The 16,297-nt window shown below is 37.6% G+C and overlaps 1 protein-coding gene across 1 annotated transcript in view; it reads left to right on the forward strand.

Annotated features, from left to right (window-relative positions):
- Positions 1-16,297, forward strand: part of DACH2 (dachshund family transcription factor 2) — a gene marked incomplete at its 5' end in the record, with an annotated part of 324,122 nt that overhangs the window by 257,253 nt on the left and 50,572 nt on the right. The window contains one exon of the mRNA XM_082488049.1: positions 7,948-8,083. Coding sequence (XP_082344175.1) covers positions 7,948-8,083 — 136 coding nt within the window. The remainder of the gene's footprint in view (positions 1-7,947; positions 8,084-16,297) is intronic.

The following is a 16,297-nucleotide window of genomic DNA, read 5'->3' on the forward strand; positions in this document are numbered from 1 at the left end:
CAGCACATAACATGGACAGCAAATATGCGAAGAGGTGTTAGCAAAAATGGGACTAGCTCTCCTGTTCATTGACAGTGCTTTTGAACCTTGCAGTCAGATCATGCCCCTACAGCAACATAATGGAATGAGGCCTCGAGCTATGCACAATGAAAACGTCAGGAGTGTTAGGGTAGTGTCATCAAGCCTAAAGTCTCGATTTATGCACATTGAGCCAGAAGGGGCTTATATGACTAAAAACATACTAGCTTACACAATTTCAGCCAGAAGGCAGGGAGGGGGCAGGGGGAGGTTTGGAGCTAGGAAAGTATAAGGAGGGCTGGCAAAAGCCAAGTTTCTGGAGCTATGACTACACGAATCTTTGTGTATTCACTGAAAGACCACTTTCCCAGATCTTCTTTGAAACAGGTTGGTGGGAGATGCTGTGGTTAGGATGGGCTTGAAATTGTGGGAACCGAATCCAAACCAGGGGCCATAAGCTGCTCCCTTTTGTGTTAGATAGCAAAATGACAGTAGAGTAATGAGGCAAAAATCTTATTGCAGAGATTTGAGAGGCTCTTTCACCCTTTTCTGCCACTTTTTCCGTGCTTCTTATTCTATTCACCGCACATCTTTTGAACTTTCGTTGCTCTTCTTGCTCATGCCTCACCCTTCCTCCCCCATCTCTCCTCCTTCTAATCGTTCTTTCTCCCTTTCCTTCTGGCTCTCTAACAACCTCTTCTGAGCCACTGAGAGATGTGCTTCTCCTGAGTAGGAGTATTTCTGCAAATTGGTTTCCTGCTGTCCATTTTTCTTGTCATCATTCCCTCATGCTTGCTGTATTCCTACTTTTCTCTTATTTTTGCTCTTATCTAGGTCTACGTTAGGAATAAATGGCACATTTGTTGAATGCAGCTAGAAAACTCAGAGGAAAAAAAAAACGTTAAAATGTAATAGAAATGCTTTCCAAAAATCCCTCAAAATAAAGCATTTTTACTTTTGTATTTGAAATAATATTTCTTTCAGAATTTCACCCCCAATGTACTTTAGAAACATATCAATTTCTCCCCACCCCCAGAGGAGATTTTAAGTTAAATGCTATGGTTTGTTTTGGTAGGGAGACTAAAATCTTGTACTTCACATCAACCCTACACAATTTCCATCTGAATATTTTGATCTACTGATAAACAGAACAAAGCATTAGTTGCGCAGTGTGATCTAGACATGCAGGAGAGATTTCTGAGTCTCCTTTTCTTTGCCTGCTGTTCTTCTCCTGATTTTGTGGGATTGTTAAAGCATTTGTAAAGGATGTATATGACACGATTTTAAATTCCCTAAAGAGAATACAGATGGGCTGTGTAATTATTGCTGAGAGGTGCTATTTTCTGTGTGCTGTACAACTCACATTCATAATATTTACCTGACAGCCAGAAAAATGTGGCCATCTCAGAATACTCTGAAAGAATTCTTCTCAGTATAATAAAATTTCTCGTTATAGAATTTATAACATACTTAATTTCATATATCTCTGTGTATTCAATTCATTCTGAATTGCTGTCAGAATATTACAACATTTGTAAAATAAAATTTCCATAAAATTTATGTTATTTTTCTCATTATTAGATTTATTCCATCCCATTTCATAGCACGTGTTCATTGCTGGTAGCTTATTGCTGGAATGCATGCTAGAATATGTTGGGGGAGTGACATGTGAGACAGAGTTGTTTAAGCTTCCTTCTTACAAGGCTAATTTTTGTGGCTGTATATGTAGCAAAGGAGCAATGAGTTTGCAGGTTTGTATCTTTTTATTCACTGATACGGAGAAACTACTATGTTGGGAGATGTTCAGGTCTCTAAAAATTGCATGAAATACCCTTCTCATCTCTCCTCCTTTGAAGGGAGGCATATCCCTCTCCCTGCAATGCCAAGGATGCCTTGCTTGTTAACACCGAGACACCTGGTTGCTCGGTTAAAGAATAAGCAGTAATTACTTACTTTAAACTTGCAAGTGGAAAGAAGTACCGTAAGACGCAGGTACATCTCTTTTCTGCAAAGCTTGCAAGGGAATATTGGTAGGCCAAGCACATACTAGCTTTTAGTTATGGCTCAGGTCTTCTTAGTATTGGCTTAGTCATTTGCATTTGTACTTAATAACTAATATAGCTATAATGTAGATTAGATATAGCATTATCATCATTAGTTCTGGGAGTGCCTTTCTTTCATTTGGTAGCAGCACTGGGTGAAACACTTCATAGGAGGGATACAGGTAGAAAGTTTCCACTGCAGACACCTCCCAATTTTAGTCAACATTACACTTTCAGATTCAAAGTAAAATGTAAAGGTAAAATCTTTATATGTGAATGAAGGGTGCCATAGTTCTCACAGTGACTGCTATTTAAGAAATGGTGAAGAAGGAAGCTTTTGTTTGGCTGTTTACCAATGCCATCTGATTAGCTGCAGTTTTCTGTTTGGCTGAGCAGCTGGCAATTAATGAATTGATAGGAAGTAGTCACAAGGTAATGGAGTTAGCATGTGAACATCTGGTATTAAAAATCAGTAAACATAGGAGAGTTTTTATGATTTCTTAAATTTAGTCGGAAAATAATTGCCAGTTGACTACAACTGAAACAACTATATGTACACAGTGAAAAAAATTGCATTTTAACTGGCAAAGTACATATTTTAGGTGAATGACTTCCCGATACACTGCAAAAGATGAATGGGATCCAGCTGGCTTTCAGACATACAGATCGTGTCTTAGTTTTTAGACCAGCTGTTTACCTTGTTCATCTCCAGTTCTTACAGCAATTGGAGATATTTTAAGTAGCTCAGAAGACCAACAAGTCATCTTAATCTGCGTGTGAGAGGACTGAGATGATTCAAAATATAAACCTATCCAGTGTTCTCTTGCCCGGAAACAGTAACTTTAACCATCGAATTTCTTATCGGCCACTGTCCAGCATCATTTGAGATTTAGCACAGCTCCTGCTTACTGTGTCAGGATTATTCTTTTTCTTTGAAAAGCCTAAAGGCCAATTATGTGTTGCTTTTCTCAGTAATGCATTAGAATAAGGACTGTAAACTTTAGAACACTATTAAAAATGTACTTGTTATTAGAATTTAAATAGTATTAGTATCATCTAAGGTCAGCTGGAAAGAAATATATGTTAGTATTAACTAAAAAAAATACCACATTAGCAATTCAATTCTTTGCTAACTGAAATTGTGTTAACTTTTCTTATTTTTCTGTCTTGTTGAGGATGGAATTTGGCCAGGGAGATAGGACCAGTGATATCACAGGCATGAAATTGTGGTAGTTTTGGATAGGAGGGGAGGTCTGCAGCCAGTCTACTGGCTGACTGCTCCTGACTTCGCAGACCCCTCCAGAGAAATAAGACTGATTTCTAGATGTTTTTTAATCGTGTAATCCATTTTGAGAATCTGAATGGTGATTTGGCAAGCACTGGGAGATCGAGGTGCGGCACAGTAAACATTCCAGTGGGGAACTAGTGTGCAAATTAATGTTGGAAAATTTATTCTGCCATCGCCGATGAACTCCTTTTTTCCAACGTGGTCATCAGCTCTGAATCTTTCCTGCAATAGTTGAAAACTCTAGTCTAGACTTAAAGAGAGCAGAATCCCTATTTTTCCTTCTTCTTGGTTTTATTAGCAAGGTCTGATGAATTCCAGGTCTCCTGCCACCGCAGAGCCCTGTAGAGTACAGAAGCAGTACCTCAATTAAATATGAAATATCAAGATAAATGTCTGAATAAAATATCCAGGACTCAGACAAACTTCCAAAACCTGCTTGTCAGCAGTGAAATGCCATTAAATCCTCTAGGAACTCATTAATAGATTAACATTTGGAAGAGTAATTACAGCTAGATTAGAACTAAGAATAAAGAGAAATAAAGGAAAATCCAGCAGCATCATTTCTCTAAACTCTTGACACAAAATGAAGATCAATACTATAAAAAAATCAGAGGTAAGGAATTAAGGTCAAGATGATTATGTCAAAAATAGGTAAGCTGTTCATATATATTTCAAATAAAACCAGTGTGGATGCGACTGTTACGTAATGTTTCATATTATTTGTGTGGAATACTACCTCACAGGGGATAGAAAAGGGATATTAAGGTGAAATCAAGGATGTATCTGGAAATTGGATGAGTTGATGACTTCAGTGCCCTTAACCTAAATCACAAATAAAATTAACAATGTCAAGCTTTGTAGCTACATTTTCTGAGCCAAAGCAAGATGCTGATCTGTAGTGAGACAGAAATATATTACCCTTCAAAAGGATTAAATACTGCAAAAGTCTTTTTTGAGAATTTATGTTACAGCTCTGTAAAGGGAAGAGAAAAGATAAAGTGGGTACTATAGTTAGATAAATAGGTGAGATTTTGAGAAATGTTTTCATTTTTCATAAAATTCTCACAATCTGTAAATTTTATATATATAATGAATTACATTATAGCCTGGAATATGAATCTTGCAAATTTATGAAATACAAATGGAGAAAATACGACTTTATTTAGAAATGCTTCTGTTACCGTGAGCGTATCTCGTATAGAACCAGGCTGCACAGCAGTGTGCTGGTGGGAACTGAGCTATTTTCAAGAGGAGAAAAAATAAAATATATGAAAAGCATCAAGGTTGTAAAATACATAGATGACATAAAATGAAGTCATCAGTGTGTAAAAAAATGTTAAGGTTTTAGATTTGCAATTTTCCTATTTAAATGCCCTCATTGATTTGTTACAAATACTGTTAACCCTGTGTTTGGAAAATGGTGAGGACATTATCACTTGTGTTCTCATTTGTAATAAAATAGATTAACTTGCTGTGAAATTTTAACTAGGCTGAGACACAACAGTAGCTACCTAATGAACCAGAGCACATTGCTGTTAAGTAGCTAAATAGATGCATACTGATTACAGGACTGAAAAATGGATCTGTTTACTTGCAAAAAAAGAGTCTGTTCATAGTGTTATTCATTATGGTAGGGGAACTTCAGCATTACATTTCCACACAAACATTTAGAAATAGACAATTTCTTCATCCATATGCAGTCTTACTTGATGATATTCTATCCTCATTTTTAGTACGTATGATGCAGAGAAAATTTCAGCTCCTTTGTTACTTATAGGGAAAAGTGTATTTTCCCTGTATATGTAAATTTTTGTAACTGGTAAGATGTTAGATGACATAATCAACTAATTCTCTTAGAAAGTGATTCACTGTGTGATTAAGAATGACATTATTATTTGACACTTTTATTTCTGCCTGAACATTTCAAACCAAGACCCTGAGTTTGAAGGCAAATTACTTGAAGCAGAGATTATTTTATAGCAAGAGATAATGGGAAACTCGAATACTTTGCTTTTCCAAATCATCAGCTTTTGAATTACTCAAATAACTCCCTTTTAAGATGACATATATGGCTGTTTGTGTGATATCTAAGTGTTAATTCATAGTCATATTTGTTCATAGGTTTTTTTGCAGAACAGTTGGTATGTCCTCTCCTTGGCTATTCATTTTCATGGTTGCAACAGGCAATGAAATTTACTTAAGCTATGTACTCTTCTGTAAAAATAATCATTTCAAAATGATATCTTAATTGTAAATTGCGTATTCTTTGTGGTAAAAAGAGAGGAAAAAGTGCCAAAGAGGATTGTTAAAAGGGCAAATAAAATTACAGTTGGAGTTGTAGCCTGTTACCAGTAACCTATTTGAAAGTTATTATTTGCACAAGAAAGACACATGGTATTTGTAAGCTCAGGATTGCATGTATACGATTCATCATTTCTTTAGCAGAATACTTCTTGGGGTAAGAATGTGACTTTTAAAAGTAACTTAATAAGCAACCCATCCACAGAGTAAGTCATAACTCTTACTCTTCCTCACATCTCAGCGACCTCTAAACCCACTCTTTTGGAGACAGAGAAGAAGAAAATACAGGAGGCTTTAAGACTTTTAATTTGTTTGTTTAAAACCATTCAGTTTTCAAAATTTTAACAACTTGTGACTGAAAATAATAGATTCATATCTTTTGAAACTTACTAAACATTTTTAATAAGCATTCAAACATACTGCAATTAAAAGTCTCCCTTTAAGATTTACTAGTTATTGTACGTTCATTAAATAACAGATAATTAGTGAAAACAGATCCATTGAGGATTAACAGTTGTGTAATAGATACACATCTGCTACACGATTTTGGCGCTCAGTTGTTATTTAATGTACAATAACTATCCTATTAAAAAACACATTCAATGCTATATTTTTAGCTGGTGTGATTGGAATAGGCAAATGCCACCCCTTGCTATTACGAGGACCAACTTCACATTCCCTTTGCATCATTCTCAAAAGTATCTGTGAACGTGAAGATGAATGTGGTTTAGAGAGATGGTTTCAATGGATAACAGAATGTTCTTGAAATGTCAATCTTATTGCCAGTGTTATTAATGAATTGCCTCACTAGGTTATGAACAAAAGCTATTATGCTAGCTCTTTGTAATGGAAAAACTATTAGAATCTACCATTCTCTTCCTAGAGCTATATTATTGATTGGGGATACTGTCTAGCAAAATCTGCAGTTTATTTTCCAAAAGCACATGGTAAATTGCCACCAAGTAGCCAGATTGCATGCTCTTAATGAAAAATCTTTGAGAATAGGTTAGAACAGGTTAAAAAGGCAGAAAAATTGTGAACTTCCCTTGAGACAACTTCCCCAGATTACACTGTAATTGTGATTTTTAATGAGGTGGGGGCAAGAAGGTCTGCCTTTTTAAAAAAAAGAAAGTAATATTTTAGTTCTGAGTTTCCACAGGGAACCGCTGATTGCCAGGGATGAGGGCAACTCCAAAGATGCAGTTTCTGAAATTCTGAAAATTCGAGCATCTCCTTGTTAGTGTCTCTCCATTGGAACTACACTTTCAAGAATTTGTAGTAGAGGATTTAAAACATAGACGATGCAGGTTTTTAAGATAAGAATTTCTAGAGTATCTCAGGCCATGATCTGTCCATTTTAGAAGGTACTAATTTCTTCCTGGTCCTGGAAACGGGAACGAAGGTTACTGGAATTGTGAATTAATTCAGAAAAATTACACATGTGGAATCACTGGGTTGGAAGGGATCTCAAGTGGTCATATAATCTCCAGCCTTCCTCAAGACTGGATGAATTATTACTTATGCCATGCTTGTCTAGCCCATTCCTAAAGATTTTTACTTATGAAAACTCCACGGCATCTTCAGGCAATCTACAGAATTTCATTTTGCTAAATTTTTATAATTTCTTATCCTTTATTTTCTCCTTGCCTAAAGTACTATGTATATTTGAATTAAGGTTAATATCAAAGTGCAAATATCCACATAAGAATTTGCAAGCACATAGCACGTTTGGTTTTTTTTTTGTTAGCCAGTGGTGCTTTTCATGCAAAAGTGAAGTTCTTACCAGTGCCGCAGCTTTTAAAATTTCTCTGGGCGCTACCCTGAGAAGATATTGCTGCAAATTATTCAGGTACAAATTCTAGTGAGTTTACAAATTTGACTGCATTTAGTGACTGCTTAGTCCAAATGTGAATTGTTTATTTGAAATGTGACTCATATGTGTCAATTTTACTACCCCTAGATTAAAAGTATTGTGTGAAAACAGCATGAAAGGCCATTCTCTATGTTCCTATATGTCAAAAAGGTAGAAAATAAGAAGTTGCCAAGAAAAAAAAAAGGTGGCAAATGCTATTTCATAACACAAAGGATGAAAAACTATGCCCAGATACGTTGCATGTAGAAAGCTACACTCTTTTTGGCTATAGAAGACTACATTGCTCTTTCAATGTGAATTGTGTTCACTATTTATCTCGGAAAGACCATTTGTTATTGCTGTTTTAGCCAACTTCATTTTTTCATTGAACTTCAGTGAAGTTCATGAATCAAATTGCACAGACCTTGTTTTATTTCTGTTTCAAGGAAAGGATTCAAGACAGCCCTTCTCCAGCTCCGTCTCTAGAAGACAGTCAGCGGCCTGGGAGCCACGCTTCCTCCCATCAGAGCAGCAGCGTGTCCAGCTCGCCATCCCAATTGGATAACACACCAGACAGAATTGGTTAGTGCTCGGAAGCCTCACACCCCTTCACAGTTACTGAGCTCAAGAGTTTTAGAAGTTTGTTAACGGAAATATTTCTTTGCTGGGAAACGCAGGGAAGTGCTCGCTTGCAAAAAAAAACAAAAACAAAAACAAAACCAAAAACAAAACAAACAAAAAACAAAACAAAACAAAACAAAAAAAAAAAACAGAAAGTTCATCAATATAGTTTGTTTCATCGCTATGCCCAGGCCCTCAGAATCATTCTATGTCAGTATCCGTCCATGCACAGAAGATATTCCCCCTTCTCTGGTATGACCAATTTCTCTTGCATGCTGCAGTAAGAAAGTGCCTCTGAAGGCACCTGGAATTGAAAAATAGTAAGATATCTTTTTCTTTTTATGTATGTCAGAAAAGTCACAGGTTAGATGATGGCTTTTCCATCCCAAAAACCTCCTCATGCCCACGCATTTCCTCATCGGCATGAGGCTGAGGGCTTTTTTATGTTTTTGGGCTTTCCACCACAGCTTTCACAGTCTGTGCGTTATCGATCTTGTGTTTAAAATGCTAATTCAGTCTAGAGAAAGTTTAGATCCTATTCTTGGTGCTTCCAAGAGGGATCTAGGGCAAGTCAATTAACATCTCTTCACGTCAGTGTATGTCAACACTGTTGTCTTCACAGTGACTGGAGCCTATGCAGGCATTGCTGAGCTAGTTTTAAACTGCAAAAACAGTGCAGTCCATGTAAGTCAGCATAGACTTCACTCCCATCATATAACTACTCAGCTGCTTGCTGGGATCTTGCAGTTTGGACTCTGGTCCTTGCAGCAGCACCATGGCACTGCACAGCACAGTTGGCTGTACACAAACTAGGCAGTGGAACTTGAACTACTTTGCCTAAACATATGCACACACAGGGCAGAGACTAGCAAGTAGATTCCCCTCCGCTTTTTCATATGTAAAATAGGGCTAGAAAATATACAGGAGAAGAAATGGAACTTCCTGTAGCAACAGTGAAAGAGGGAATTTTGTCCTCACTGTGGCTTTTGAAAGCTACTGTAACTTGTTTGATTAATAATAGTAGCACACACTGCAAGCCTCTGCCCTGCAGAAATGGTGCCGAAGGATTTTTACAGAAAACTAGGTTTTATTTATGTTGAATCAAACGTTTCTCTGTGTTGAAGTCTAATGCTTACCGTTGTAAAGATATATATTCTTTGTATCTATATAAATACAGATATATTTTTACTTCAGCTATTTAAAAAAAAAAAAGCTTTCCCTAAAATATGGCAATGACATTTTTAATAAGTGTCCTCACTGGAATAACTTTAAATTCTGTGATAAGTTAATTGCAGAGAAGGAAATGGTTTAATTAAATAAGAACAAAGAAAATAGGCATCCTGAAATCATAAACGTAACACCTCTCACTGATCTTGCAGGTGTTAAGCAAAGAATTTATTTCAACACTACAGAGTATTGTTTTTCTGCTGTCGTCTATGAATTTGGGTTACTCTCTGTCTATCTGTATTTTTTATTAAGTTTGCTGCTTTATAGATAATTACTAATACTTAAATCCTTAAATGTTTTTTTCCCCCAAATGATTTCTGTGAAGTACTTTTCTAATTATTTAATTTGAACATTTCATAAGAAATCACATTCATCTCAGCAGTAATTTGGGTATCTTTGTTTAATCATCTTAAGAAAATTTGCCTTTGCTGCATATTTTACTTGGCTTTAAGTGCTGAACTGGGACAGTGAAATGGTTGATTATGGGTGATAAAAATGGTCAATTGCTTTAGAACTTATATAATATAAATAAATGTTAAAATACCAACATATTGACAAAGAGGAAATATAATTTAATATTTTCCTCTATTCTGACTTTTTTTTTACTTGACAGTGTTATATAGCTGTGCACTCTGATTTTTTTAGCTATGCTGACCAACAGCAGGGAAGGAGAACTCATTGATCAAGAAACTGGGACCAACCTAAAAAAAATACAAAAGGATAAAGGTAGGATTACAGCCTGTTTTCCATCTCAGGCATTTAATTACACTTATTATGAGTTTTATTCCTTTTTCTATTATTCTGCATATGCAATTGCGTAATATGATAAATTTGAGAGCTAAGTACCTAATTGCAATGAATAATATATCCAGTGAATTTACATGGCGTTCTTCTTAGGAAGTGTAAACAATCAGATCTTTGCTTCTCTGTGTTTATATAGTATGGGGCTAATATTTCGCCGGTCTTTTGACTCAATTATTTATGAAGTTCCTAGCAAATATTTGATTAGTCACATGGTACTGTTTCTTTGCCTCCGGGGTGTGTGTGTGCAGACTACTCTAATGCTGGTATGTAGGTGAGGGAAGTAAGCCATTTTTTGTGTCTTATAATATTACGTTACTTCATAAGTGAGAGGCAGCAAGGGAAGAAGTGATGTTTGGCCTACAGTGATTGTCCTGTAGGCAGGGAAGAGCCTCCTCTGCTCAGTTCTCCCTGCAGTGATTGCTGAGTGCTGGAGAAACTGAATACATTGGTGCATGCAGGTAAGCCCCGGGGAAGTGGTGTAGTGACAAGAGAGCATGTGGCATCCGTGGCCGCACATCGCAGAAGAAGAAGCCATTTTGTTTCCTTGCAAATATAACAACAACAACAAAAAAATCATATTAATAGGTGGGAGGTTTATTCTGGCAGTATGTACAGAAAACACCATACAAAATGAGTGCCTGCAAAAAAAAGAAGATGGGATATAGTTAAAGAAATAAAAGAAAGCTGAAGGTAAGTGAATACTGGAAAAATACTGCAAAGGTGTATACTGAGGGAGATATTACAGTTTCAGAGTGAAAAAGATGTGAGGGAAAAGAAAAAGAAGCAAGAAGAGGAGACAACATAAGCTAAATGTACTTATAAGTCTACTGTAAATAGAAACGTTTTACCATAAATGAAAACACAAACTGATTTATGTTTTGATTGGGGTGATTTTAGGTTATCCGTAAAAAACAAACTCGCGCACTTTAGGCCTGAGTAAATGATTGCATTCTCTGTATTAAATGTATTTTCTGAGAAAACTAAAAAGGCAGGTATAGACAATTTTATAAGCTACTCAAGAGAATTTGGAGGCTCCTTGTGCCCTGTGGTTCCAGAGTTATATAAAATTATTTAAGCAGATTCATGATTTTGTATGATCAGCTCTATTCCTTGGATGTCTGTGACTGATCCAGTTATGGGTAGGAAGAGCCTGAAACTTCCTTTATTTTATGTTTTTGTACTCAACTCTCTCTCCTCCTGAAAGCAGAAGCTGTTTTCTATGCACTGGTTTCTCTAGGCATTTAAGCACTTTCCTTGTGAACCCCAAAAGAGCCCTTTTGTGCAATTCTGAGATAATTTTCTGTCTGGATCATCATGCTTAAATCCTTCCCTCTTGACTCCTGTTGGCATTTTTAGACCAACACCAGAGGCCAAACAGTTATCAACCATACCTCCATCCCTAAGATTTAAAAATCACATTCCTGTAATAATTGCATAGTTGAGTATTGAATCTAAATCTGAAAGTGTAGTTGATTTTAATTTTGTTGAACTGTGCATGGTTTCTTGCCATGTGTTTAGTCGTTTTTCAGGGAAACAATTCAGTATCCTGTGGGGTTCAAAGATGCAAATCATGTAGTTATTGGTAGTAGCAGTCGTCACTCAGGACAGATGAAGGAAGGTACAGTTTAAGGATCAGAAAAGACAATTCAGAAACCCCCAAAAGCATGAAAATAATTTAAACCCCACCACCTGTGAACCCAATTCCCAGGCTCCTGTGGTCAATGAACGTTCCTTGTGACATGTACAAAATCACAAAGATGTGATGCTAACTTTTTGTGTACCATACTTCACCTTAAGATTAAAGTTGTATGGGTTTATTCATTTCCTGGTCTACATTTTTGCATAGTATTATCTTCTTCAATTGATTATATACTGGGAAATATACATGTGTTACTTCTGCATGCGCCTACAGATTTTTTTAGGATGGAGTTAGTGTTCAGAGATTGACCTACATCAGAAAAAAGTGCTTTGAAATCATGAGACATTTAAAATTATCATTTTAAAGACAGAATAATGTTTTTGGTTTTCTACTTGCTCTACACAGGTCAAGTTTTTCTCTGAAAATACAAAACCGAGAAATTATTTCTTTTCATCAAGTAAAGATATAGTTTTCAAGTAATCCCATGGCTCCAGAACTGAAACCTTTTGACGACATTATAGTGGGACAAATGCTGACATTTTAAAAGCACCAGCAACATTGTATATCCAACAATTCCAAGCTGATTTTGCATTTGGCAGTGTGACAAGCTTGTCTTACAGTTCCTGTAGGAATCTCTGTTTTATGGGATACGAGCACCCTATAATTGATGGACTGCGCCAGTAGGACAAGAGTCAATACTCTGCTTCTGAAAATCCCCAGCCTGTGTGTGCTGGGCCTTTCTGTCACCCTATACAAGCGTTGTTATTCCTCACTGATTTGTCTCACTCCCATATAGATCCTTTGTTCTTAATAGTAGTAGTATTCTCTTGTGTATAAATATTTTGGGCTGTGGTGCACCTCAAGTACGTTGACTGTTTTTCGTAGTCAGATGTGGACAGTCACTGAAGAAGGTGATCAGTGCTGGGTTGCTCAGCGAAAAAGATACTTGTAATGTGTGTACAGAAGCAGCTTTGTTTTTCAAAACCTGCCATTACTTTTACTCAGGCAAAATATATTTACCGTGGAAAAGATTTTCAAAGTTATTAAGAAGGAATGTAGTTAAAATAAAAGTATCAACATTTATTAAGTATGACAAGTAAGCGGTTTATACAACTGTGGCAAACATATGTTTTCACATCTGTTTTGAGTAATATCATCATGATTTTAAAAATGATTTATAGCTCTGCAGGCCATAAAATGCCAGCTTTGCTGTAAGTTGGAAGTTTTCAAACAACAAAGAAATTATTGAAGGCATATATTGAACATGTTTTTGTGTTATACACCTTGATATAACTTTACAAATCTGAATGCTCTGTAACAATTAAGATAGTAACAAATGAAAATTAAGTAACTAAAATTTAGCAGTAGTACTACTTATATGATATCTTAGCATAAAAACCAGTAAAAGTTATTGTAATTATTATAGGCAAATACTGTGATATCCCTCAGGATACACAGTTTTTCTTTTCCATGTCCCATTTTAAGCGATCTCGGCACAAGACAAAAATGTGCCACCTTGTTCTCATCAAAGTAATTTCAAGGAAATTAGGGGTGAAGAGAATAGTTGAACAATTTTTCTTTAAAAGACAGTTAATATGAGGCTGCTGAGTTCTGTTGCGCTGTTTGCCTATGTTGGTGGGGGCAGAATTTACAGAATTAGCGGCTGTCAGTGCAGAGTTGTTAGAGTCCAGTTACAGGCCATACCTTTAAGCTTTTTGAAGGAGAAATGCCATTTAATCTCAGTTACTCCACACCTTTCATCATCTTTTTAGGAAGTGCAGTCAGGCTTAGCATTAGAGGACAAGTGTCAAACATCTTTATAGGTCTGCAGTTTTATTTTTTTTTATACAAAATACATTATTATATTTTTGTTAAACACCTTTAACCATTATGTTGCACAAGCACTTTGCCTGTGCATCCATATCAGGGTGCGAGTGGAAACCATATGAAGAGTCATCTGTACTTTATTTTGAAATCACTATTTTGAAATCCTTTCGGTGAAAGGAAACAGAACGTAACCCCAAATGTTTACGGAAACTTAAACACAAATTCTTCCTGACTGTGCTTACTTGCTATGTCTGGTTTTAAGCCCTTACATTTTACCTGCACAGTGGCTCACTGAAACTAAATTTTAAATTCATCTGCTTCAGTATATATCCTGGAAAAAATCTCTATGGTATGGGAAAGGATTGTGTTTGACACAGCCCTGTATAGGCTCTGTAGAAACCTCCATATGAATTCTGGCATTAGGAAGGTTAAATGAGCCAGAAAAGAATTTGGTCATGCCTTCCAGTCGGATTTAAATGCTGGTACAATTATTCTGTTTGACTGCATGACAAGAAGTATTTCAAACTCCTCACATAGGATGGAGTAATAAAAGGCACTGGCCTAACTCTTGCCACAGTAATCAACAGGAGTGTTTTTGGTATCTTCAGTGGGAACAGAGTTTGGCCAAAGCCTGGTATTTTGGAAGATCGCTCCCCCAGCTAATACCACTGGTTATTATTCCAGACAGGGATGGTACACGCTCACAGGAGGCTGTGCCTCCTGGACCAGTGGCATGCCCTGAGCCCTGATGAGAGCTGGGCATGCACCAGCCCTGCCCCTCTGATCTGATTTTAGCAGGAGGCAAGCAGGGCGTCTGAGCCCTGGGGGACCACGGCGTGCTTTGACTGCGTGTTCACATGGAGTTTTGGGGCATTGGAGCTGCACTCCACCCTAAGTGAAACAGAGTCAGATTTCATGGGAAAACTTCATAAATGATGAGTATCTTTGGACTTAACCATTGGTCTTTGAGTAGAAGTAAAGCTTGTATTTGTTGAGAAAGTGATTTGCTCTGAATTTCCCAGAGCTGTTCGGTGGTGATGCTATCCTCCTCTAGCCTAGTTGTCTGCATCTTCAGAGCAGAATTCTGGATTCAAGGGCTGTGTGTCATGTTTCCAGTAGACGGTAGTCTCCAAAACTGCATCTGGCAGCTATCCCTTTTCATTTTATTAAAGAAAACCTTTCCCTTTATTACTTGAAGGAAATGGGAATTTTGCATCATTTCTGTCAGCTGAGTGAAATATTTTCAGATGGTCAGAGACTGCAGTAACGGAAGAATAACTATATTTATTTATTGTATTTCATTAGTGGAAAAGAGGTTTTATGCTGTTTAAATTAATCATTGCCAAAGGACTGGGTTCCTAATGATGTGAGGGGAGAACGAGCAGGTGCAGAACACCTGAAACAGCAACAGGCCGTGGTGGTGGGAGGGTGTCCTCCAGAGAGAGGACTTTTCCAACAATTAATCTGAAAGCATCCAGATGGAGAGTGCAAGGAATAAGAGAACTAAGAGTACGAAGCTGTACCACGCAGCATGTGTACAAAGTGTATGATAGGTGCCAACACTTCAAATGTTCACCATGCTGTTTCCCTGATGTATCAATACTTGCATGTTAAAGATATGATGAGAAAAAAAACAATTCTCTTCACCAATGTGCTCGTGAATCTCCTCTTGAGATACATGAATAACTCACCAAATTAGAAGTAAAGTCGTGTTCCTTTTGGTATCTGAGTGTGTATATTAGAGACCCAGGGGTCATTTTCTAAGCAATTTATGCAATAATACATGGATTTAAAGATTGCATGTGTTTCTTTGGACCTTGTTCTTACCAACAAGGAGGGGCTGGTAGACAGTGTCAAACTCAAGGGTAGCCTGGGCTGTAGCGACCATGAAATGGTTGAGTTTGAGATCCTCGAGGCAGCGAGGAAGGTGCGCAGCAGGCTGACCACCCTTGACTTTGGGAGAGCTGACTTTGGCCTCTTGAAGAATCTGCTTGGTATGGTGCCATGGGATGAAGCACTGGAGGGAAGAGGGGTCCAAGAAAGTTGGTTAATATTCAAGGACCACTTCCTCCAAGCTCAGGAGCGATGCATCCCTACAAAGAGGAAGGCAGGCAGAAAAGCCAGGAGGCCTGCATGGATGAACAAGGAGCTCCTGGACATGACCAAAAGGAAAAAGGAGGCCTGTAGGGAGTGGAAACGGGTGGGTAGCCTGGGAGGTATACAGAGGAATCGTTCAAGCAGCCAGGGATCGGGTTAGACAAACTAAAGCCCAGATAGAAGTAAATCTGGCAAGGGATATCAAGACAAACAAAAAATCCTTCTTTAACTATGTCAGTGAGAAAAGAAAGACTAGGGAAACTGTGGGCCCTCTCTGGAAGGAAACGCAAGAACTGGTTACCCGGGACAGAGACAGAGCTGAGGTACTCAATGACTTTTTTGCCTTAGTCCTCACTGGCGAGGACTGCAGCCACACTGCCCATGACGCAGAATGCAAAGGCGAGGAGTGGGAAAATGGGGAAGTGCCCATTGTAGGTTAAGATCAAGTGTGAGACCACATGAGGAACCTGAAGGTGCACAAGTCTGTGGGACCTGATGAGATACACCCGCGGGTCCTGAGGGAACTGGCAGATGAAGTCGCCAAGCCACTAGCCATCATATTTGAGAAGTCGTGGTGGTCT

This window comes from Vanellus vanellus (genome assembly GCF_965231255.1).
Source record: "Vanellus vanellus genome assembly, chromosome: 10".
Taxonomy (NCBI): Eukaryota; Metazoa; Chordata; class Aves; order Charadriiformes; family Charadriidae; genus Vanellus; species Vanellus vanellus.